At 43.8% G+C, this 25,702-nt stretch overlaps 2 protein-coding genes across 2 annotated transcripts in view; both read left to right on the top strand.

Annotated features, from left to right (window-relative positions):
• The first annotated feature begins 2,703 nt into the window (after positions 1-2,703).
• LOC310845208 (eukaryotic translation initiation factor 3 subunit F-like) lies at positions 2,704-12,529 on the top strand. Its single transcript, XM_083740006.1, is given in 9 exon segments — positions 2,704-2,799; positions 2,802-3,282; positions 5,776-5,846; positions 6,226-6,305; positions 7,515-7,652; positions 8,665-8,756; positions 10,643-10,779; positions 10,881-10,994; positions 12,230-12,529. Coding segments are annotated over 9 exon segments (1,272 nt in total). The 5' UTR covers positions 2,704-2,718; the 3' UTR covers positions 12,308-12,529.
• A 5,599-nt stretch (positions 12,530-18,128) lies between these two features.
• The window catches only part of ANXA7 (annexin A7), a 30,505-nt gene continuing 22,931 nt past the window's right edge, over positions 18,129-25,702 (top strand). The window contains exon 1 of the mRNA XM_083738443.1: positions 18,129-18,387. The gene's annotated coding sequence lies outside the window, so the exon portion shown is untranslated. The remainder of the gene's footprint in view (positions 18,388-25,702) is intronic.

The raw sequence follows: 25,702 nt of genomic DNA on the forward strand, positions 1-25,702 counted from the left end.
AGTTTATTGGCCAAAATTGGCTTTGAAATTACGCCACAATGATGATTTTGAGCCAGCAATACACAGCAATATATTGCTCCTTGCGCAAGGGAGAGCAGGGCAGCCGATCTCAAGGCACCGTTTATATCACATGAAGATCTCAGTCGATAACGCTGCTGATCTGAGCTTCCTTCCCTCGTGCTGAGGGAAAACGGGGCAACTGATTCAAGGCACCGTGCCACTACCTTCCCCTGGCACTGGGGGGGAGCAGCTTTTCTCAGCAGGAAAGCAGCAGAAGCCACAGTAGACATGCATCTTCACTGGCTGCCCCACTGCTGGCTGCCCCACTGATGGTGCCTTGATGCAACCCCACCCCCACCCCTCCCATTAAAACCATGCAGTGGAGGTGACTCCACTTCCACTCCTCCCCCCCCCCCATCCGATCTCCAAGGTTGCTCCTTCCCTCATCCCCACACCCAGTCTCCAATTTCAGACATCATGATATATTGGAATATTGTGATGTTTAGCTGCTGATATATCACAATGTTAAAAACCAGATATCGCTCAGCCCTAGTCTATTTTTTAGTACAGTTTTACTTTGGGTTATAAACACATCGGGTTACAAACACTTCGGGTTACAGTCTCCACTAACTCAGAAGTAGTACCTCGGGTTAAGAACTTTACCTCAGGATGAGAAAAGAAATCACATGTTGGCGGCAGCAGAAGGCCCCATTAGCTAAAGGGGTACCTCAGGTTAAGAACGGTTTCAGGTTAAGAATGGACCTCCGGAACGAATTAAGTTTGTAACCAGAGGTACCACTGTATACCTAAAATCCTTTGCTTATTAGAGACTACCCTACATTTTGTTCAAAGAATTGCTTTGCAGAGGTAACTACCACAGAGTTATCAAATTTTTCAAAAGTCACTGGTCCATGACTTGGCTTTTGAAAAACAAGGGGTCCTCTGTAATTAGATATTTGGGAACCACTGCTTTGAACAATCTCCACTGTAGACTTCAGCATATATGTGTGTAAATAAAACCATATATCTTAAAGACACCACAGTCTCCACTGTGCCTCATTTTTCCAAAGGCAACACAAACCCTGGTTGAGTTTCAAGACCCCTGGAATCTCACACGGCTCGGCAGAGATTGGGGTGGCCTGCAACAGTGTGATTGCGTAGCCTCAGGACTCACTTCTCAACTGAGCAGACATCGTGTCTATAGTAGAGCTAAAGGTCTGATTCTGTTGCTGTCTTCGCATGATTGTGTGGAAGAGCAGTACCTATAGAATACTAAGAGATCCTCCTGCAGAAAAAAAACTTTGATTTCTGATTTAGGTGTCTGTGTGTTGTGTTCCTCAAGGTCTTTCTCATTTCTGTTCCAATAAGAGTGCAACCCATTTTCAGCATATGTTACCTATAAATGTAATTATGCAGTTGGGTGAGATGGAGGGTGGAGTAAGCTTGTTTTCTCCTACTCCAGAGGGTAGGACCTGAACCCAATGGCTTCAAGTTACAAGGAAGGAGATTCTGACTAAACATCAGGAAGAACTTTTCAGGAGGATAAGACGATAAGACCTCTTTGACAGTGGAACAGACTCCCTCAGAAGGAGGTGGACTCTCCTTCCTTGGAGGTTTTAAAACAGAGATTGGATAGCCATCTGTTAGGGATGCTTTAGTTGAGATTCCAGCATTTCAGGAGGTTAGATTAGGTGACCCTTGGGAACCCTACAGGCCAGAACAGAACAGAACTGAAGGGTTCAGTCAGTCTGCTTATATAGAGCTCCAGTACAACGTAACTGTAACAACTTTCTGTAACTATCCAATCACTGAACGTCACTTTCAATCCCTTATTTGCATATGTGGACCTGATTAAAAACTATCTACAGTATCCCCCTGCTGCCCAGGGTGAGAACATCAGTACATAACACCTTCCAACTCTACAATTCTGTGTTTCTGATAAAAAAATACTTGCTGTTCTGTATGGACATATTGAAAGTAATGGAGAAAACAGCACACACACACAGCCCTCCTTAAAACAGAAAAATGATATACAAATTATAAGAAAACCACCCAAGATACCAAGGCTTTCCTAGCAGCAACACTCAGAAAATGTGGGGCATCACCTGGAAAATCCTTTAGAACCAAAACAGGCTTGTAGATTTTCCCAGCGTAAGGAAAATATCCTTTCTGCTCCAAGAGTGTTTCCGTAAAAATACCCTTTAGTAGATGACCAGATAATATTGGATTACACTGCAGGGTTGTCACGCATCAACATAATTGTCGTCATGTCCATGTGTGATGGGTATAGTAAGTTGTAGGGCACTGATGTAAGAATCTATATGTCTTCTGTGCCACTTATACCTGCCATATCAATTAGTCCATGCTACAGGATTGTTGTAAACTGCCTGAAATACAGTCCACCCACCAGCACTGTAACTGGACTGTATTGGTATTAAAAAAAAAACAAAACTTTTTAAAGCTCTCTCCCCATCCCGCAAGAAATCAAATATCCACAACAAGTACAATCTGGCAGGGAAGAACCAGTACCTATTTAACACGGGGTAGCTCAATCGCTAGAGCATGAGATTTTAAATCTCAAGGTCGTAGTTTCGAGCCCCACATTGGTCAAAGGCTTCCAGAATTATAGGGGGAGGGTTGGATTAGTCCCTTCCAAATCTACAGTTCTTATGCAATAACAAGCACGATGAAAACCCTGAGTTTCTCCATTGTTCCTCTATGGGCGCCTTGAGGAGGAAGGAGAAACTGAAAAGGGAGCTAGGAAGCTCCACGGCACTCGGGTTGAACGCGTCCCTCTGCATTCTTTATACGTCTATGGTGACGGCAACCAAAGCGTCGCGGGGGATGGGAGGCGTGACGCGCCTCCTCGGGAAGAGGGCGAAGCACGTGACTCTCCAGCGGCCTCGGCTCAGCCTATCAGCGCCGAGGAGCCGCTTCCACGGGTCCCTTTCGCCGACAAGATGGCGGCCGTAGCAGCCAGTTCCCCTCAGAGCGCCGCGACGCCCTCGCCGGCTCCTGCTCCCGCGGCTGCTTCCCCGCCCGCAGCTGCCTCCACCGCCGCCGCCGCCGTTTCGTCGGCGCCTCCCGCGGCTCCCGCTCCGGTTCCCCTTCAGGCCGCCCCGGCGCCGGCCCCGAATCCGGCCCCTGCCCCGCCGCCGGCTCTGGCGGCGCCTTTCCCCGGCGGCCGCGCGGTCCGGATCCACCCGGTGGTGCTCGCCTCCATCGTGGACAGCTTCGAGCGGCGGAACGAGGGGGCCGCCCGGGTCATCGGGACGCTGCTCGGTAAGGCCAACGACACCCTTCCTTTTATTTACAACAGTCCCAACCGCCGCTTTTCGTCGTGGTCGGAACTCTGCACATGCTCAGAAGCCCGCCTTTCGTTCTTTACCTACCTTGCACTCGTCGCTAGGCTGGTAATAATCGGCTTGGAGTTTCGCTGGCTTGCTTTTGTTTTATACCTAGTGTATAGGTTTTATGAAGCGCAAGCGATAAATTAATTAACTGGCATAGTTACGTTTTAGTTTGTAGTTGAGTTTTGTTTCGTAAAATGTATACACCGCTTGGGTGTTAAAACACCAACGTGAAACTCGGAAGTCAGTCAACTGTGTACTTATTTAAATGTAGCTTTGCCAGTTAATAACTTTATTCTTCCTATGTTTTTATCCCATAAAACATATACATCGTCTGGTCGTAAATCGAACTCAAATTTATTGTTAGTTATTAAATTTATATACTGCCCTATATCCAGGGGCCTCAGGGCGGTTCACAGAATAAAATCAAGATGTAAAACCAGCTAGTCATCACCATATTAATTAAAATGTAGCTATGCTAGTTAATATTTTCATGCTTTTTTATTTCATGAAGCTTATACACAATGTGTAAACAATAACAACCCAAACCCTCAAAGCATGTTACAAAAGATAAACTGGTGAAAAGCTACCCACGTGTTGAAAATGTACAAGAAGCTAAAATGCTAAAAGCAGCTGCTTGGCATCATTTATGTGGTGCTTAGTTTAGACTGCTGTGCAGGGTTACCCACAGGCCAGGGGTTGAAACTGCATGGATTGCAGTTTAAAGACAGGGATGGGGGAGCTTTTGGCCTCTCCAGACATTGGTGGGCTCCAGTTCCCATCATTTCTTGCCTAACAGTAAGTGGAGGGTCATAGGGTCCCATTCCTCCTCTTAAAGTTTTCCAAGTGTATTTGACAGGCAGAAGTGAAATTTGAATCTGGGCTTCATGCCTTGTAGCAGAGGTCACACGGCAGCTTTGCTGCTTCGACGCTCCCGTTTTGTAATGGTGCATTATTGATTGCATTTTGTTCCTGCTTCCTCTGTCCTTGTTTGGCTGGTGCGCAGAATCATTCCTGTGAAGTAGCCTAAAAGGCAGCCCACCTGTGTATACTGTAGTGGCTGAGCAAGGAATTTGGAAGCCAGATCTCCCTATTTTATTCACGTCAACTGTAGTGGCTCTCAGAACACTTCACTCACTATGGTATCTCAACCAGTTTGTCAGGCAAGTGAGTATGATTATTCCCATATTGCAGATGGGTGTTGAATTTATGACTTTATGGCAAAGAGACAAGGCGAACCAGGAACGTACTGATTTGTAGGTCAAGCCGCTAGGCTGTGGTACCTCTTGCATGGTCACATCTCAGCCGTAGGATGCCCAAATGTAGTGGACAACTAAATGTGCTTTAAATAACATCAAGGTTGCAGGTTTGATCCCCTTATAAGTCCGCTGCATATTCCTACATTGCAAGGGGTTGGACTAGATGATCCCCAGGATCCCTTCCAACTCTACAATTCTGTGAATTTACGTGGAAGAGGGGATTTTGGAAGAGGATTGCTTGTCATAAAAGGCAAGGAAAAGTGCATCTGTTGCATTGTACTTTTCTAAATAGTTTATTGAAGGAACAGGGAGCTCCAGGTCAAAATACTCAGGCCTTACACTGAAACGTGATCCCATGGGGTAGTGTAAATTATGGCCACATTCTTGTACACCACAACAAAAAGGATTCTTTAATAGATTCTGAAAGAAACTGAAGTTGGAGAAGAAAGCTGGGTGATGTTTCTAATTCCAATATACTTTCTTAGCAAACCTGAATCTACTGCTTCTTTTAGTCAGGCTTCTCCTAAGTTCTGTGCCAAGGGTGGGAAACCTTCTGTCAAGGGCTGCAATCCACCAGCTGTAAGATGTCAGGGGTTACATTATGTTGGTGACTCTGTTGACTTCATCCTTCCCCCCCCCCTTTCTCCCTCCGAGAGAAAGCAATAAAAGGGAAAGCACTTTGCATTTTGAGTACATCAAATACTTTGATACTCTACAGCAGCAGCATCCCTAAAACACAAGCCCCTTGCTTCCGCCTCCAGCATCCTAAATTTTTGTTTCCTTCTCCCCACAGACCCACAACACTTTGCAATTTGATTACATCAGACACTCTCCAGCATAAAGAAGGCATTTTGCCTATTAATCTTGGTTTCCTCCCTCTACCCTCCAGCACTTTTGCCTCTCCCTTTAGCTCCCAACAAAACAGTGAAGAGGGCCATGGCAAGGATCTGGCTGATGCTTTCTCATGGAAACATCTCTCTTAATTTCACAGGCAGTTGACAAACATTCTGGAATTGCAAGCCTTCATGAGCTGAGACCAGCCCAGCAGCTGACAAATCGCTCATCCTTGTCTTATACCTTAATTACAAAATCTCTCCTTGCATGATCCTGGGGCCTTGGTTAGAAAGGCTTTCTCTTACAGAAACATGTTGTCCTTAATTTTGCAGGCACCATTGACAAGCATTCAGTAGAAGTCACCAACTGCTTCTCAGTGCCTCACAATGAGTCAGAAGATGAGGTGAGTTCCTGCTTCCTCCCCATGCTGTATTATGTCATGTACTGGCCACTCAGAGCCAAGCCCAGTGTGGTGTTGAAATAGAATTCCCTAATAGCTAGATTAGAGAATTCTGGGTTTTAAAATCCCTGTGACTCTGGTGCAGCATCATTTCTTGGAAATTTGATAACCTGGTGATTGTTTGAAATGAAGGCAGGGAAGCTATAAGACCATTTGCAGAGAGCAGGTTTTGTGCATGCACAGTTTCAGGTTCAATCCTCAACATCTACAAGAACTTAGTTAACAAGGCAGGGAAAACTGCTTAGACCTTGGAGAGTTGCTACCATTGTAATAGATGAGACTCACTGCTACAGATTCTCTTACTTCCTTTCTTTACTTCTAGGTGGCAGTTGACATGGAATTTGCCAAGAATATGTATGAACTGCACAAGAAAGTTTCTCCCAGTGAAATTATTCTGGGATGGTAGGTTGCTATTTTTCTTGTTACAAAAACAGAACAGCATTAATGGGCTTTTAAAATTGTTGATGTACAGTGCAAAGTATGCTGGGGCAAAAGTGTATTTACTCCTGTGTTGCATAACTCATGCCAGTGAAGGTAAAATCAATTGTGACTTACCTAAAAATGGCAGAACTACAGCAATTTCGTGACTTCTGTTAGTTCCATGTTAGAGCATCTTATTTGATTTTTTTTTAAAAGAAAGCACTGCTGCCAAGTCCCAACTTGGGAGAAAGGTGGGATATAAGCATGTTAAATAAATACATATTTGTTAATATTTTTATGCCATCTTTCAAAATCCAAAGCTTTTGATGGCTTACACTCCGCACAAAAACATTTCAAAAGTACATTCAAAAGTCTCCAACAAGAGACTTCAGTGACTGCAGTAAATAACTGACTGCCCATTTAGTTGGAGGAGAGAAACCTCTTGTTCCATATAGACCAATTGGTTAAATGGCCGGAGTATCATGTGGCTACATTACTTATGAATGTTGGATGTGCCAGTCTGCCCATACCTATAACATATGTTCACTGTGTAAGGGCCTGGTTCAGACATAATGACAAACTGGGTTGTGATTAAAGGAATGATTGTTTTGTGAGCCTCAGAAGCATATACCTCCCTGTTACTTTTTGTCTCCACACAACCAAGAGGATATTATAAGCTTATCTGCTTTCACTTTTAGATTAACCACAGTTCTCTATTTTATCCAGACTTAGAGAACTGTGGCTAGTTCTAACTGTAGTTAGTTTAAACAAATGACAAACATTTGATTCTGGTTTATTTTAACTAAGTGCAGTTTCTAATTGCACTGGGCTTATGTTTTCTCAGCAGAGGTACTGGCAATTCTCTTGCTATCTTTTTTCCTTGTATTTATTTTGTGATGCAGCTGGTTTATCAACAAATCATAGAATTGTAAAGTTGGAAAAGATCACAATGGTAATCTAGTCCAACCCCCTGCAATGCAGGAATCTTTTGCCTCCAAACCAAGTTATGATATGTTTCTTTAATGTAATTCAGAGGGCAGCACAAGAATGATTTATGGATGTATCTACATCTGAATTAGCGTTGTTTAATATATATCACTGGCATATCTCATCTGTGTCTAAAAGGTCTGTGTTGAATGAATGGGCTTCATTGTGTGCAGGTATTAATTAGTCTAAATTATGTTTTTGAAGGTATGCAACAGGGCATGACATCACAGAACACTCTGTCTTGATTCACGAATACTACAGTCGAGAAGCACACAATCCAATTCACCTCACGGTGGACACCAGTCTACAAAATGGGCGCATGAGCATTAAGGCCTATATCAGGTATTTAGAAAACAACCTTTGTGTACTGCACTTGTTCTACCTCCATCTTCGTTCCTTTTAACTAGAAATCTGATGTTTTACAAAAATAGCCTTTCAAAAACAAGTAAGACAATAAAATATCAAAAACGAAAATCTAAATGCAATAGGCCATCAAATAAGTATGATTGTTTAAAATAAAAAATGTTTTCAAAGCATATCTATAAACAGAAAGACTGAGCCCAGTGGAACTTGCCTGGGAGACTGTCTCTTATTTAGTCGCTACCATAGAGAAGGCACTGTCTGTCTCATATACCCAAGGACATTCAATTTATGAAAACATTCCATGGCTCCTGACTGTAAGTTTCAAATTAACAAAGGATTTGGAGAACGTTTCAATGGGCATTACAGAGGAAGGAGAGAAAAAATCCGTCATCCTGCTTTTAAGGATCCCAGTTGTGTGGATGAAAGCATTTGTTGTGGAGATAGGGTCCTCCACGTACTATGTATGGAGAAGGGATGGGATGAGAACAGGTGTTAATGTTCTCATTTGTGCTTTCTTCTGTTTCCTACCATTCTGCAATTTCCTTGCTTTTTAATCAGGTATTTGTCCACCAGAGCATTCAGAAGTACAATTTGTATATTTGCAGTTCTTGCCAAAGTTTGGCTTATTGTGTTGCCCAGAGCAGGATTCATAGTTAAACTCTCCTTTCACTAACTTGAGCTGTGTTAACCAAGGTTTGTTCTTGGTGTTAGCTGATGGTTAGTGAAGAGGGAGCTTAACCATGATCCTGGGTTCAGATGACACCCTAAGGCAAACTTAGGCATAGTTTGGTGTAGTGTGGCAACAAAAATGACCTGGGAAGAGCCAAGTGGTAGTGAGCTCCTCCAAAACACCATGCATTGGCACCATCTCGGTAAGCCATAGTTTGTCCTACCATGCTATATGAATCAAGCCAGTGTAACCACCTTCTTGGGTGCTATAAAGCTTCCTCTGAGCCCTTGTTTGTGCTAAGAAAATCTATTTTTCCTCTAGTACTGCAATGGGAGTCCCTGGTAAGACTATGGGAGTAATGTTCACTCCGCTCACAGTGAAATATACTTACTACGACACAGAACGGATAGGTGGTAAGTATTCTTGTCCTTTTTTGATACTTTATAAATGTCTTTGAGTGATTAAAGTACAGTGGACGCTCAGGTTGCGAACATGATCCGTGCGGGATGCACATTTGCAACCCGGAGCGTTTGCAACCTGCGTCTGCGCACGCGCAGGTTGCTATTCAGCACTTCTGTGCATGCGCAAAGTACCCGTTCTGGTACTTCCGGGTTTCGGCGGCCCGTTACCTGAAAAAATGTAACCTGAAGCGTCTGTAAACCAAGGTATGACTGTAGTGTGTGCCTGTCCTCCCAAGTTTCTCTCATTATTTGGGGCTGAGACAAGTAGAGGTTGGCTTGACAGTGTTCTGTGGGATAAAGTAATAGGGCTATAATCTAGGACACAGTTGAGAGTGGCCTAACCTACCACTTATGCCTGATGCTGATCTTACTAGGGATAAGGAGTGGGGCTTGTTTGTGATCACCCCTTTCCTGCTCCCAGTATAAGTGAAATAGTTGCCAGTCATTCCTATGGGTGATGCTGACCCTTAGGTTGGAAGACTGGGATTTTATTTAAATAATCCACAGCAGCCATCTGGTTTGCTTGCGGTGAGTAGTTATCAAATGCACATACCGCCAACTTGACCATAGTTGTGTATTCCAGTCTAGAGCATTCATAGCACTCCTTTGTGTTGCCTCCGCATATTATGGCTGCTGTCTCCGTGCATGCTCTCTCTAAATCCAAGTAGTGGGGGTGGGGTGGTTTGCTGTGGGTGATTTAGAACAAAAGACGGAGGATTCAGTTACTCAACATTCTTTTGTAAGGCTGGAGCTGAATGATGTAGAGTAGTAATAGTTAAGGCTATAATAACCAGCTGATCAACTAATACATTTTCTTGAATGAACTGACATTTATTTAGCTCATATTAAAAAATTATTTTAAACCATATATATCCTGCCTTTCTGCCTGTCAGTAGGCCTCCAAGGCAGCTCACAGTAAAAAATAAAAATGAACCAACAATAAATGTAAGATTCTTTTTCAGAAATAAGGCTGTGGGAAAGGTATTCTTTTCCAGTTGCTGCTCTTTCAAAGTTCGGCCATGGCCATGTGGGAAAACAGCCTACTACCAACACAAGACTTTGTTCCAGGAGTTGGAGAAGCTGTTCTTGGGCAGTAGGATGGTGCTGGCTTTTCCTGGCAGCAGCGAGAGCACAATGATAGCTGTCCGCTGCTCAGTGCTTAGATACCACTGTGTTTATGAATATTTGGGTCCAGCTGGATTTTTGGTGGCTGACAACAGCGGCAAAAAGGCAGTGGGTGCATAGCTTGAATCGAGTGGGTAGAGTGAGAGGCCTTAATCTCCAATTGATTGCTTTTTGCCCCTGCAACTTCCTTCCTTCAGCTCAGGTCCTACATAATATGTTTGCCACATTGTGAGGGAAAGCAGGCAGGAGGAGGGATTTGCAGAGGAACTTGGCTGACAGGAAGGAAATTAAGCACTAATAGCAGCAACAGTAGTAACATGCTTGTGTGCCCAGAGACACTGTTCTTCATCTAAACATGTTCAGCTTTTAAATGCTTTCTCTAAATTGGAAGGCGCACACTATTTGGCAATATCAACCTTCAGCAATCTGGATTTTTAACAATTGGATTTCAATTTCTAATGAGTGAAAGGCTTTGCCAACAATGCTTTCAGCTGAATAACCATGCAGTGGCCAGGGGGAAGAGATGAGGCAGTAGCATCAAATAGTAGTTGTTGAATTCCCACTAGAAAGGGTGTGGCAATGGGTTCAGAAGGCTGCATATGAGTAGTGAAGCATCATTTTTGCTATGGTACATGGCTTTAGGTTCCATTTCTGGAATTGTCAATGGCGACAAATGCTGTTCTAACAATCATTCCCACACCCTGTGTTCTCAGTTGATCTCATCATGAAGACTTGCTTCAGTCCAAATCGAGTGATCAGTTTATCCAGTGACCTTCAGCAAGTGGGAGCTGCTTCTGCTCGGATTCAGGATACCCTGAGTACGGTGCTGCAGTATGCTGAAGATGTGCTGGTGAGGATAGTGTTGTGGTCTGGCCAGAAACTAAATGCACCCTAGTTTGTGTGCACCTTTATTTTGAGTTACTTGTTAACATTGCCTGTCTTCATATCTAGTCTGGTAAGGTGACTGCTGACAACACTGTTGGCCGCTTCCTGATGGACCTCATCACCCAGGTTCCGAAGATTTCGCCAGAGGACTTTGAGACAATGTTGAACAGCAATATCAACGTAAGTCCGTAGAGCTGGCTTGTAAAAGCATTGCTCGCTTGGAAGCTTCCTCCATGCAAGCAATGTGCCACAATTGGCTAAGATATAGATGTATAGGTGGGTAAGCTGGTGATTCCTGTTTGGTTTAGTAGCACCTCTTGTGTGTACTGACTTGCAAGGCTGCCTTAGATCTCTGGTGCAGCAACCTTCCTGCACAACCAGAGGGGACTTTGAATTGGCTGCTTTTTATGAAGGCTTATTTCCCTGCAAATCAAGAACTTGCGTTGTATTGGATCTTATCCTGAAAAGTTGCCCATTTGGATAAAAATATGGACTCTGACCAGTTCCAAAGTTAGCGTTGGGGTGGGGTGCGTGCATACACATGTTGCTTATAAAAGGATGGTAGCCAAGTCAGTATGTTCTATGTATAAGCTCCTTCCCACAAGCTCCCTTGAATGCTCTTGTGTAGTTTTGCAGTCACAGCCTAGGTCTTGACCAGAGCCTTGGTTTACCCAACTGCACACCGCAGTCTTGGACATGTAAAATTATTGGCAGTGGCCAAGCAGTTCAGACTGCATAACTCAAGATAGTGGTGGTTACCTCTGGTTCAGGTTTCCTGTCTGGAAAATGGAGGCACAACAACTGTGCAGCCTTTGTGGACAACGGGTCTGGAACATTGGGGCCTGGCTACCCAGGCCACACACCTCATTGACACTGCTCCATGCTCTCTTCAAGTCCTTTTGCCTGGTTGGAATGTGTCCTTAGACTTTGATAATTCATCTTGCTTGTTTGGATGGGGTTGTTTATGTGTGGAGAGATGTAAAAACCTCTGGCTTTTGTGTGGTTGGAATTCGTCTACCATGCAGAGAGAAGAGTTTCATTTATTGTTCTGCCGGCTTTTGCTTCTGGCCACACCAACCATTGGCAAGCGGCCCCCAGAAGGTTGCTTATAAGGGAATGTGGCCCTCAGGCGGAATAAGGTTTCCCTTCCTATACCATATTGCAGAGAATGAGATCAAAATTAGTAGAGCACCTCTCTTACTGGACTAAATCCCGTTTGGCAAGGCTTTCAATAACTGTTTGGCAAGGCTTTCAAGCTGTATTAAACAATCTGGAACTGGGAGCTTAAGAGGCTCTGCAGTCTCTTGGCACAACCAGGTGGACCCATGTTAAATACGCTTCTGCAAATTAACAGATTGTTATTTTATACAACTGTTTTCTGCCTAATCTTATGCATGCTCCTTTCTTCTTTTCAGGACCTGCTGATGGTGACTTACTTGGCAAATCTCACACAGTCACAGATCGCACTCAATGAAAAAATCCTAAACCTGTAATTAACTCCTAACCATCTTATTAGAGGAGAAGGTGAAGAAAACTATGGAGTTGTAACCTTGTCATTCAGTTCTTATAATTGGACTATAACTTTTGAAATGACTGATAACTAAACTGTCAACTTTATTCTGGCCCCTCTTTCCAACCCTTGAAGAACCGCATCCCCCAACAAACAGGATCACAAAGAGGAAGACAATAATTAAAAATAAGCTAGCAACTCCCAAGCTGCTGAGTCTTGCCCATTCATGTTTCGATCTTAATAACCAACCAAGTAAAATCCCACCCTTTTTAATTCATTTTTTGACAAATCTATTCTTAACCTCAGCACTTCAGGGCAGAGGAAGAACAACCTAATAATACATACCACAAACATTTCAGAAACAAACTACATAAAATGTTGCTGATCTTTGAAACCTTTCTACTAAATGGCCAAAGTTCTTTCAGCACTACCCAAACTCTGCTTGGGCTTCAAAAGTCCTTGGGGTGGGGGAAAACCATACAATATAGTGAAGAATTGTGAGAATCTAATGGAGTGGGAGATGTTGGCTGACTTTTCCTTGGCCTAGAGGCTTCTGCCCCAAGACTCTCTAAGAGTTCAATATTCTTGGAGTCGGGGGTGCAGATTAGATTCCAGCCAAGCGGCAACAATAATTTATTGGAAGTGGACTTGTTCAGAACAGGGTTGAATTGATGTTAAACCATGGCAAGGAGCGATTGTTTAAAGTCCCAGTTTTTCTATATAAAGCACATGTGTCAGCAAGGGGGTATGGCTCGTAAGCATGTTTTCCAGCTAAACACCTAACAGTGTCTCCTCTGTTGCAGGGAGCTATCCTGCCAAGAGGCATATGATACTTAGTTGTGTATCTCATGATTAACTATAATCTCTCTAAAATGCATTCCAAACTCTTGTTTCTCTGACACTCACTGTTGCCAAGCTTGATGAAGCCTTCACTTTCATCAGGTCTCTACAGCTGTGCTATTTCTCATACGTAATATGAAAAAATAATATTACAACCTTTGGCCCTCCAAATGTTGCTGCACTACAGTTCCCATCCACTCTTCCCAGGGTTGCTGGGTTGATAGTTGTTGGAATCCCATGTGGAGTGCACCAGAGTTCCTCACCTTGGGACTACACAAAGCAACCTCTGAAAGCCTCTCTGTATGCCTATACTTATAATTTATCACGGAAGGGCACAATCTGTTGGAACATAAGCATTTAGGGCTTTCTAGATCAATTTGACCTTCCTAGATTATGCTTTAAAAAACACTTACACAGTTGCTAGCTTAATCTGTGATGGGCAATAGCCAACAGATTGTTTGGAAAGTGTGGTTTCTCATTTTGAGAACCTTTTGGGCAACAAAATTCTCCTATTGCTATCCTAAGGATGAAGTGGAAAAATAATATCCTTTGTGATTTTAAACCCCAAATACAAGAGCAACCGCACTTCATCTCCACATTTGCAGAAAATATCCCCACTGTGATGTCTTTGTGAGGACTCATCAGAGAGAGATTTGAACCTTTTAAATGTAGTTTAATGCACATAAAAGGGAAGCATCAGCATTTTCAAAGATCCTGACTTGGTCAGCCATTTTGCCCATTGCAGACTTGCGCTCAACAGTAGCATTTATTATTATTATTATTAACTGCAACCTCGAAAAACAGACAAATAAACGCATGCAAGCTTGCCCAAATTGTGTATTCCGGTTGCAAAGTTAAGTCAGGGTAGCAAACTGTACTTTAACCTGAGAATGTTAATTGCACTTTCCATTGCCTGTGATGGTCTTAGTGCCATTGTTGGGACCTGATTTCCTTGGGCAGGTGCCAGGATCCAGCAGCTTTAACGATTCCTGCCCTGGTCCACTGTAAATTCTGTTTTCAGTCTGATACTTCAAGAAGTGCCACCTGGTTGGATTTAGCCAACCTTTTAATTACAGTACCAACAATGCTCCTGATCTAGTGCCATGAAAAGGAATTATGGGAAATTAAAAGGATGGCTATACCCAACACAGCTTTGAGTGCTGCCAACAAAGCCAGGTTAGTTGGAGAGAACCTGTTGACAGAGGAGCCCCGCCAGTGGTCACTTTGCTTGAGCAGCCCTTTAAACTTGGACATATCTCTGGAAGTTCTACTCCCTTGTCTGTACTGGGATTTATTTATTTATTTTTTACTTGGACTGTCAAATGGTGGGGAGGCAACCCATGATTTGTGCTAATGGTAGTGACACAATGGCCCTTGAGAAACCTGAGATGGCAGCATCTGTGGTCTCTTTTGTGATGCTTGTAAAAACACACCATTGTTACTAGTCTGTCCCCTATCAGCATATATTGTATGCTTGGCAGAAAAAAAACAAAAGGAGGAGGCAAAGGTATATACTGTATCTTGCTTCTGATGTTGTTCACAAGAATGTCCTTTAATGAATGAAAGAACTTCAGTTTCTGCCTATCACCTGCCCCACTCAACTCATTAATACTAAAAGCTTGCCTTGACAGTTGTCTTCTCAATCAGCAGCCTTTTGACATTCTACCTGTTAGCAAGGCTACAGAGCCCCTTCATTGTCTCAAGACACTGCAAGCTTGCCCTAGACTTTCATCAATGTTACAAATGGAAACCTATTGTTGAACAAAACATGGAGGAGATTACATATTTCCACCAGTTTTGATAGGGGAAAGGAGAGAGAAAGAAAGGGACCTTTCTCACATATGGTTGGTTGTTACCTCTTAGTTTCCTTATCACAAAATGCACCTATATTGTGGTTTTGGCAATATTACTGTTTATATAGCACATTAGAGTTGTGAGCTCTAGTGACACCTATGTGTGTTTTGCTTTCAGACATCTTTTTTTATGCCTGCATGCTCTTTTGCACTTTGGCATCTTAGTGATGATGAGCAGTGAAAAGTTTCAAGGCAACCCTATGCAACTTTGGTTTCCTTTTGGATGAGAGTGCACTAGAGATAGAGGGTGTCCTTGTAATATTTTCACTATTTGTAAATATACTAGTGGGGAGTGCTCGGTGCTGCCCAGAAAATTTCTGAAACTGAAAAATACTGTGAGTTAAATGGATAGTATGTGTGTCATACCAAAAGCAGGTGATGTCATGTCAAAGTCACATTTCGGTCTGCTATCTTTATTTAAAATGATACCCAGACTCCAAACATTGACAAAGACTGCTGCATCCACCCCAGGAACCCTCATACCAAGTTTGGTGATGATATCTTGAAAGGTGGCAGAACTTAAGCCTAAAAAATCACACCAAAGTCACATTTCAGTCTACCATCTTGATTCAAAATGGTGTCCAGAGTCCAAAAGTCAGCAATGTCTGCCACCCCCAGCTTGTGAACTCTTGTGCTGTTTGGTTGTGATATCTCAACAGACTTCCAAATTTTGGAGACCAGATGGACAAATCATTTTTCAAAATATATAATAGACAAGCAGAGGTCTCGGACCCTCTTCCTCTCCATTTTACAGTGTTTTCAGCCAATATTTATCACCTCCTCTCAGCTGTGTCAAGCAGTGCTTGGTGTATCATCCTTCGAACTCTGATCTCCTACCTAACAATTGCCTCCCACTGATGAGACATCAATTAGCCATTCTGGACTATTGACCAGTAATTTGCATAGGGAATTTGCATAGGGAAAAGTCAACCGTCAGCTGCTTAGCTTAAGTTGGATAGAGTGTGGTTATACAATTGTTGCATTTTCTTTCAGCATTCCTTGATGGCTAGTTCAGAGCCAGGCAACAAATTACGCCACCGCTTGGGGTGGTGGGTGAAGAGGCAGGCATTTCCCTAGCTCACCTCTAATTTATTTATTTTTAATGTCTAAACTGGCCTTCAGCAATCTGCAGGTTGGTATACAATAGAGAACACAATATAATAAAACATGATATTTGAACAACATAGAAGACTGAGAGGCAACAAAAATATAAAGAGACCATCCTAGCAGCAGTTCCTGTGTGAATCAAACATATTATGAAGGTTGTTCTGGCTATAAGCTACTGGACTATTTATTTATTTCAACTGCATCAGACCAACACGGCTACCTGCCTGAATCTATTACGAAGGATTACTCATGTTGTTGGACTCCCAACTCTCCTCAGCTCTAGCCAGCACATTCAGTTGTCATGGAAGATGGGAGTTGTAGCCCACAACACCTAGAGGGCTGCAGGTTAGCCCTCAAAACTACCAACCACAACTGAGACTCATGAGAATGAAGTTTTTGCCAGGCAACGAATGGATAGCAAAGCAGGTGCCAATAATGGATTCCTAGGAACTAGAATTCAGTGGGGCTCTTCTGCTGAAAATGTCCCCCTCCCTAGTCATCACTCAGCTGAGAGTGAGGGCACCCTGGGAGTCAACAGATGAGTCCAATGTGTGGTCAGGTTGATACAGGGCCAAGTGTTCCTTTAGCTATGTGGGTTTGAGTAATAGCATAGGTATGTGCCACACCAGAACCATAGAATGTTAAACAAGGTAGAGAAAAGGAACAAATAAAGAACCCTCATGGTAATTGCAATCTTTGCTCAGTGGGGATTTTCAGATGCGGCACATAACTTGGAACTTTAAAAACGTGAGTTACTGCCTGTTTGGTGTGTGTGTGTGTGTGTGTGTGTGTGTGTGTATTATATATATGCACACACTTCTTTAAAGCAGTCTATGCAACTAAAAACGTGGTCCTCCAGGGAGCACCCCCAGACTGAACATGATCTTTCTGGGGGAGTGCTGCAACCCCATTCAAAACAAGGCTAAACACCACCCAGAGAAGTTTTCCACTCACAGAACCTCAGTGTGTTGGGATTTAGCTTTAGTTTATTGGCCCTCATCCAGCTCATTACTGATTCCAGGAACTGGTTCAGAACTTTAAGTGCCTCACATGACTCCCATGACAAGGAGAAATAGAGGTTATCAGTGTTATTAGTAACATTTCACTCTAAAGCTCTGGATGAGCTGCCTCAGCATCTTCATATGCATGTTAGAAACCACTGGGGATAAGGTGGAACCCTGCTGGGGATCCACAACCAAGATGTCATGAATGAATCTCCTTTCTCTATGCTCTTACCCACAGAATAATACGGTGGATAGTGGTATCAAAAGCCACTGGAAGGTCCAAGAAAATTGTTACCTTTGCATTCTGTCTCCTGCTATTAGAGTGACCAAAGCAGTTTCAAGGCTGGATTGAAATGGTGTAGATTAGTGGTTCTGAACAGCGTTCAAAACTCCCATCATTCTAGGTGCATTTTGCAACAGGGAATTTGGTGAGCTGTTTATGAGGTCTGGGCGCAGTACTGCACCTAATATTTTGGATTGACTTCCAGAGTGGAAGGAAAGAAAAACTTTTTTCTGCCTCCCCATTTCCAGTTACTCGCTGAAGCCTGAAGAAGAGACCCTCTTAAGAATATTAGGGGGGTGGGCAGAGGAAGAACTAGACCATGTGAAAAATGTACGTGATATTTTAGCTGCAGTTCATTCATTTTCAGCCTTGCATTCAAAAGCCTGCCTGGACATTCCGTTGTGGCGCCCATAACCTTAAGGTGCCATTTAGCTCCTAGCTAACTTTAGCTCCCATCCCAGTTTCTAACACTGGTCCTGAACCTTGCAGCCCTCCCATCAACCCATGGTTGTGGGTGGTGGGAATGCAATCCGGTAAAAAAAATATTGCGAGTCACAATTTGCCCACCCACGGCTGGTCTAGATAATCCACCTCTCAGCTAAGTGAGCTTGGAGTGGTATAGCCACCACCTTGCCCGACAGCAAGCGCGACATAGCAGCTGCGGGCCGTTCAAACGTCCCAGGTTTCTGGGTGGTGGGGAACGCGCAGCCGCGTTGCGGAGCCGCCCTGAACGTGCGAACGTGACGGCGGGGCCCTCCCCGCGAGAAGAGCCGCCTTGAACAACGACGCCGCCTTCTCCCTCACAGCCGCTGGGGCAGCGCGGCGGGTCTTCGCTTCCTCAAGGCGGGCGGGGCGAAAGTCAATCCCGGCCCCAGGGAAGGGGCGGGCCGGGTTCCGCCGGCCTCACCTCGCCCGGGCGACGTCTCCATTTTGCTTCGCTGAGCTGCGTTAGCGGGGATTGTCGGCCGCGCCTCAGGTGAGAGCGGGAAGGCGGGAACCCGCGGGGGGCAAAATACCGCAGTAATAGTAGCAGTAGTAATAGTGGTAATAGGGGTATTAAGTTCTAGCGACGTTTCCCGTGTTGTGTGTTTTAAACCAAACCCGTGTTTGTGTTTGTTTTCCTTCTTGACGACGTGGACGTCTCCTCAGCCCTCGCCCCGCTTTTTTTTGGACAACGGTCTCTCCCCCCGCTTCTGAGCGTGCCAAGTATTTGAAGTTGAGGGGCTCGAGCAAACAAACAAGCCCCCTCCTCCCCTCCAGACCCTTTCTCGAGAGTTGAACTGCAAACTCTTAATGCTGCGGACATTGCCTTTTTTTCTCTCCTCCCTCAAATTCGGATCAAATTCGGATTAACAGCCGCAGGGCAACCACGACTCTTTTCAGCTCAGGGCAAGGTTAGGAATGAGAAGCCTTCCCTTGGAAATCAGGCGACCGAGGCTGAGAGTAACTAAGGGGAACGTTAAGGGATAAATGCGCATTATTTTTTCCACATTTCCTTCCCCTCCACCTTGCGCCCCAGGCGGCAGCCGCGGAGATCAGCGCGTGATTTCTTCAGCTGCTAGGCATTCTATAAAACCGGCTGCTTGCTCAAGAAAGTAAGGGCAGAGGTGCTGCCTCGCCTAAAGCGGCAGAGGAAGTCCCAGGAATTGCCCCTTCGTGGGGTTGGTTTGCCTCTGCTGCTAGGCTGGCCCTGAGTCTTTTTTATGATGGTTGTGGCAAGAGATATATATACAGAATGAATATATATATATACACACACACACACACACACACACACACACACACACACACACAGAATATATATATATAGAATATATACACAGTATATATATCTCTTGCCACAACCATCATAAAAAAGACTCAGGGCCAGCCTAGCAGCAGAGGCAAACCAACAGAATATATAGAATACAGAATATATATATATATATATATGCAGGTTTTGGTGTCCTCGGGTGTCTTCCCGTGTAAAAGTTGGGGTGTCTAGGCGACGTTTCGACGAGGTCTCACTCGTCATCTTCAGGCTGGTGCTTTCGGCTTCTTGTTACTGGAAACAGAGCGGGATCTCAATGTTTGAGTTCCTATAAATGCTGTAGAGGGGGTGTGGTGTCTAGCCTCCAATGTTCTGGGCAGAGAGATCCCGCTCTGTTTCCAGTAACAAGAAGCCGAAAGCACCAGCCTGAAGATGACGAGTGAGACCTCGTCGAAACGTCGCCTAGACACCCCAACTTTTACACGGGAAGACACCCGAGGACACCAAAACCTGCATTCCTGTACCCGTGAAAATCTACGAAAGCAAATATATATATATATATATATATATATGCAGGTTTTGGTGTCCTCGGGTGTCTTCCCGTGTAAAAGTTGGGGTGTCTAGGCGACGTTTCGACGAGGTCTCACTCGTCATCTTCAGGCTGGTGCTTTCGGCTTCTTGTTACTGGAACAGAGCGGGATCTCAATGTTTGAGTTCCTATAAATACTGTAGAGGGGGTGTGGTGTCTAGCCTCCAATGTTCTGGGCAGAGAGGAAGTTCCCAGGCTAGTGTGCCTTTTCTTCTTTTGTTCCTTAATTACTTGAGAGATACCTTGAGTGATTTCTTGAGTGATATCCTGAGTACCACTTAGGTGGGTCATTAGGTGTGGATTAGTTGCTAAAGTCTTTGTGTCTTGACCTCTTGAACTTTGTGAAGAGTTTTCCTGAGAAGATGGCTGTATTGCACTTAGTTGTGCTTTGGCTTGGCTTCGTGTATAGGGGCGAGCTGTGGTTTTGTGGCTTGTGTCAGCCAGATCTGTGTAGGGATTGCAGGGGGGTGCAGCATCCGGAGGTGCCACCATGGATTGGCTACTGGATGGTGTCAGTAATTCATCTGTGGAGAGGGTCTGGGTTTGGGTCTGGTGTGGTTGATTGGTGTTGGCGTTCTGTGTGCCTCTGGATCTGGTGTCAGTTTTTGTGGGGAGGGCTAATTTCCAGATGTCTGGCAAGCGGGATGTGTCGTCACGCTTGTTCATGTTGTGAGGGTGTTTCTCTATCTCGATGGCTTCCATGATTGTTTCCAACACATGAAAGAAACAGGACACGAAATTAATTTTGCAGATTCCAAATTGCTCTTTAACACGGAACATCACCACAAGAGAATAATCATGGAAGCCATCGAGATAGAGAAACACCCTCACAACATGAACAAGCGTGACGACACATCCCGCTTGCCAGACATCTGGAAATTAGCCCTCCCCACAAAAACTGACACCAGATCCAGAGGCACACAGAACGCCAACACCAATCAACCACACCAGACCCAAACCCAGACCCTCTCCACAGATGAATTACTGACACCATCCAGTAGCCAATCCATGGTGGCACCTCCGGATGCTGCACCCCCCTGCAATCCCTACACAGATCTGGCTGACACAAGCCACAAAACCACAGCTCGCCCCTATACACGAAGCCAAGCCAAAGCACAACTAAGTGCAATACAGCCATCTTCTCAGGAAAACTCTTCACAAAGTTCAAGAGGTCAAGACACAAAGACTTTAGCAACTAATCCACACCTAATGACCCACCTAAGTGGTACTCAGGATATCACTCAAGAAATCACTCAAGGTATCTCTCAAGTAATTAAGGAACAAAAGAAGAAAAGGCACACTAGCCTGGGAACTTCCTCTCTGCCCAGAACATTGGAGGCTAGACACCACACCCCCTCTACAGTATTTATAGGAACTCAAACATTGAGATCCCGCTCTGTTCCAGTAACAAGAAGCCGAAAGCACCAGCCTGAAGATGACGAGTGAGACCTCGTCGAAACGTCGCCTAGACACCCCAACTTTTACACGGGAAGACACCCGAGGACACCAAAACCTGCATTCCTGTACCCGTGAAAATCTACGAAAGCAAATATATATATATATATATATACTGTGAACCGCCCTGAGACCTCCAGTCGTGTCCGGCTCTTCGTGACCCCATGGACCAGAACACGCCAGGCACTCCTGTCTTCCCCTGCCTCCCGCATTTTGGTCAAACTCATGCTGGTAGCTTCGGGAACACTGTCCAACCATCTCATCCTCTGTCGTCCCCTTCTCCTTGTGCCCTCCATCTTTCCCAACCTCAGGGTCTTTTCCAGGAAGTCTTCTCTTCTCATGAGGTGGCCAAAGTATTGGAGCCTCAGCTTCAGGATCTGTCCTTCCAGTGAGCACTCGGGGCTGATTTCCTTAAGAATGGAGAGGTTTGATCTTCTTGCAGTCCATGGGACTCTCAAGAGTCTCCTCCAGCACCATAATTCAAAAGAATCAATTCTTTGGCGATCAGCCGCCTTTATGGGGAAACCATAGCTTTAATTGGGACGCGGGTGGCACTGTGGGTAAAAGCCTCAGCGCCTAGGGCTTGCCGATCGAAAGGTTGGCGGTTCGAATCCCCGCGGCGGGGTGCGCTCCCGCTGCTTGGTCCCAGCGCCTGCCAACCTAGCAGTTCGAAAGCACCCCCGGGTGCAAGTAGATAAATAGGGATCGCTTACTGGCGGGAAGGTAAACGGCGTTTCCGTGTGCTGTGCTGGCTCGCCAGATCCAGCTTTGTCACGCTGGCCACGTGACCCGGAAGTGTCTTCGGACAGCGCTGGCCCCCGGCCTCTTGAGTGAGATGGGCGCACCAACCCCAGAGTCTGTCAAGACTGGCCCGTACGGGCATGGGTACCTTTACCTTTACCTTTATAGCTTTAATTATACGGACCTTTGTTGGCAAGGTGATGTCTCTGCTTTTTAAGATGCTGTCTAGGTTTGACCTCCGGGTACAGGGCAGTATATAAATTCAATAAATAAATAGGTGCTTTTCCTTTTTTTTTTTTTTTAAGTGGTTACTGAACTGCATGCATGCTCTTTGGAGGAAATTTGTTTGCCGGTGCGCTTTCAATGTTAACAGTGACTAGTAGCTGCCTCCTCTTATTTAACACACTGTGAAAGTACTGGAGTTCTTCTGGATTAAGCTGGTGAAGCATTCCAGGGGCTTGGATTTAGAAGACCCTTGAGGGCCCTTTCCAGCTTTACAATTCTGTGATTCTATGACTGTGTGTCTTTTGCGATGCAATGATTCTTGACACATTTGCTTTTAGTTGTACAGTATGTCCAAAACTGAAAGCGTGGCAGCGGGCAAAAGCATGAGTCATACAAGGCAGCTGTAACCCTGGATTTGCCATCCTGCCTTGTGTGCTCACAGTGCCCTTCATTCAACAGGTGCTCCCTGCAGAACTTTGAGTTAATATTAAAGATCTGTTAACTGCTGTTGAGTTTCTTTGCAAACAAGCAGGCTGAGTAGTTAAAAGGTGTGGCATTTATTTATATATGGGGTGGAGATTATGAAGTAATCCTGAAATTGGGACTTCAGGCAGAATGAGATTGCACTTTCTCCTTATTCAAACAATGCTATGTGGTCCTGTACTTGCAATTCATTTATCCATATAAACTGCCCCATCTCAAAGATGGGTAAGATTTTAAGTCCATAAGGCTGAAATTTAAATAACCAGATAATGACCATTACATGATTCTTTACCACTTACCTCATATTAAATCTAGCCCTAACAGATTACCCCTACAAAGAAACAAGTTTCCTATGTTCCTGTGTGCACTCTTAATGATCACCCCTGATCATACATGTGTGAGCAATTACCCTTGTAGATTTCTAGCTACTATTTCATGCAAAAACATTGATTGAAAGGGTAGACCGGGAGTGGGATTAAAATGAGTATCATACATAAAGTGATTTTATGTTCTCTCCCAAAGTGAACCTTCCATATTGATGTTAATAGCTTGTGTTTGAACTCCTAAGCAGGCTGTTACGAATTTTGACTTGACTTTTAGGAGACTGTTTTTGAGAACAATCTCTCTGAGCGCAAGTAGTACAGCTTCATAGTACATCATTATTTTCTGTTAATTCAAAACAGCCCAAGCTGAAAACAAACGCAACTACAAGAAAAAAAAGTGGCTGCTGTTTAGTAGTCTCATTAAAAAACAACAACAAAATAAAATAAATCAGTCATATAATCTTAAAAGCAATTTTACACACTATATATATATGGTTTTCTTAGACACTATCATATAGGAATTAGTGTAGGCTAGAAACCAGTGAGTATATAATCAGATAGGACAAATAACACTATAAATGTTTGTGAACTGAAGCATACATGCTGAAATACATTCATGTAGGGCCATTACATGTGACAATCTGCAGATGAGTCATATATGATATATTTATTTGTTCTTCAGTGCAGGCAATCCATAAAGGGCCCCCCCAGATTCCTAGAGTATTCATGTATGCCCCCTTGCACATCTCCTCCAGTCTTCCTTCCTTCAACTCTTGTCTTTCTACATTCCTTTTTGCTACCTTCATTCAATTTTCCTGTTAAGCCCTGTGTTATTACTGGGCGGACTATTGCATATATTTATATGTATTTTAAAAGCTTTTTTTTAAAAAAAAAAAGCAGGGGGGTTTTAAGGGGCCCCAAACCGACTTGGAGTAGAGAAGCTACGGCAAGGCATTACCCTCTGCTGGTGTTAGCCCTGCTGTGGAATGGGACAATTGCCTGCATCTTATCTGTCTTCACCCAGAAAGGGCTAATAGCAGATTGTGCTTGATGGGTGTGAAGAAACAGGGTGGGGACGAAAAGGGTTAAAGCGCTGTCACCACCTGCTCTCTCAGTGCTGCTACTTTCATTCAGTTCCTCTTATGGTTGCTTTATTTTTTATTTTATTTTTTTAAAAAACAAACACTTCAGTAGGATAATAAAATATAACTGTATTTAAATGCAGCTGATTTCTGTTGCAGCATTCAGCAAACAGGCTCCCCTTTTTAATGAAGGTGTGTCTTTCCTCTCTTTTCTTCACCCTCATTTAGCTTATCAGTTTTGCCATTAGCACATAGTGCTTTATCTTCTCAGACTCATTCTCAGACTCATTTCTCATTGTCCTCAGGATTGGGTATAGTTCTAGCTGCTGTTATCATATATGCCGCTAATGCTGCCTTTGGCAGCATTACTCTCTTGTCTTTAGAGTAAGTTAATAAACATAGTGTTTGGATATTGTAACCTAATATTTGCTCCATTGAAGTTTTTACAAAAAAAGAGAGATTTTGTCAGTATTTATTTCCCATAGTCGATTTCCCACATAATGCTTTGGCCCTCTTATTCCCTGTCCATTTCTGTTGTGAAATCTTACTTACAGAATTCCCCTATTTTTTTCTTCTCCAGTTGTATTGCAGTGCTATCTAGTAGATGCCTGTGATGCTTATGCAAGAGCACTGGATTCACTGGTGTGTGGGAAGAATGTAACTTCCCCAGCAACAAAAATATGATGGTTTGAATGCTTTAGAAAAATCTTGGTGTCTCCTGTCACTAAAACATTACCTTAAGTAGAGGATATCTGGATTCCAAAAAAACAGTTTAGTAACAAGGATGCATTTATTGCACTTTTAAAAATATTTGTATAAATCTATATTTGTAGCTTAATTTGAAGTAGTGGGTACCTTTATCTCGTGTTTGGGTTTCGCTCCATCTCCCATTCCTGCAGTTACTTGATATGATGCTGCTTTGGTGCCTTATCCTTCTCAAACTCTTTAACCAAGTTTCCTTGTTCTTGTGTTCCTTCATGCTTTTTCCCTGATTAGTCAGTTTTATTTACACCATTACCCATTTTGAAAAGGCTTTGGAAATTAATGCAAGAACCATAGCATAGCAAAAATGCCCTAAAGCTTCCCAAAACAATCTCTGACCAGAAACGTGCTTTGCTATCATTCATAGAAAAGACAAGGTTTGGAAAAAGAGGTAAAGGTTTTTCCTTTGAAAATCAGTCTAGCAGAAACTTTAAATGCAAGGTTACCTAGTCCTGGACTGTGGGTGTGTATAGCCATATCTCTGCGTGCCTGCTCCACTGTCAAGATCTCTTTAAAAGGATTTCTCAAACATTGCTGAAGGTCATCACAGTTTTAACAGTCAACTTTGGATTTTGTTTTACTCTTGCATGGCTTGCTAGGAAACAGTATGGAAGGGGAAGAAAGTGCTGAGTGAACCTGTTAATGAATAAACAGTTAATGAATAAGATTTCTGTGTGTGGAATAGAAGAGGTCTGTAGTGATACTAGGGGCTGAAGTAGTGAACAGGCCCCATATAAATAAGAGGAAATGGAAGAGGATCACAGACAAAGCAAGGGACTAGCAACTTCATTGCCAACTGTTACATTCATAGAAGCATATGGTAAAGCGAAATGAAATAGATGGCATAGTCTCACATACCCTCTGTATCTCAGATTTGACCC

Source organism: Podarcis gaigeae, assembly GCF_964106915.1.
Source record: "Podarcis gaigeae genome assembly, chromosome: 5".
Lineage (NCBI taxonomy): Eukaryota > Metazoa > Chordata > Lepidosauria > Squamata > Lacertidae > Podarcis > Podarcis gaigeae.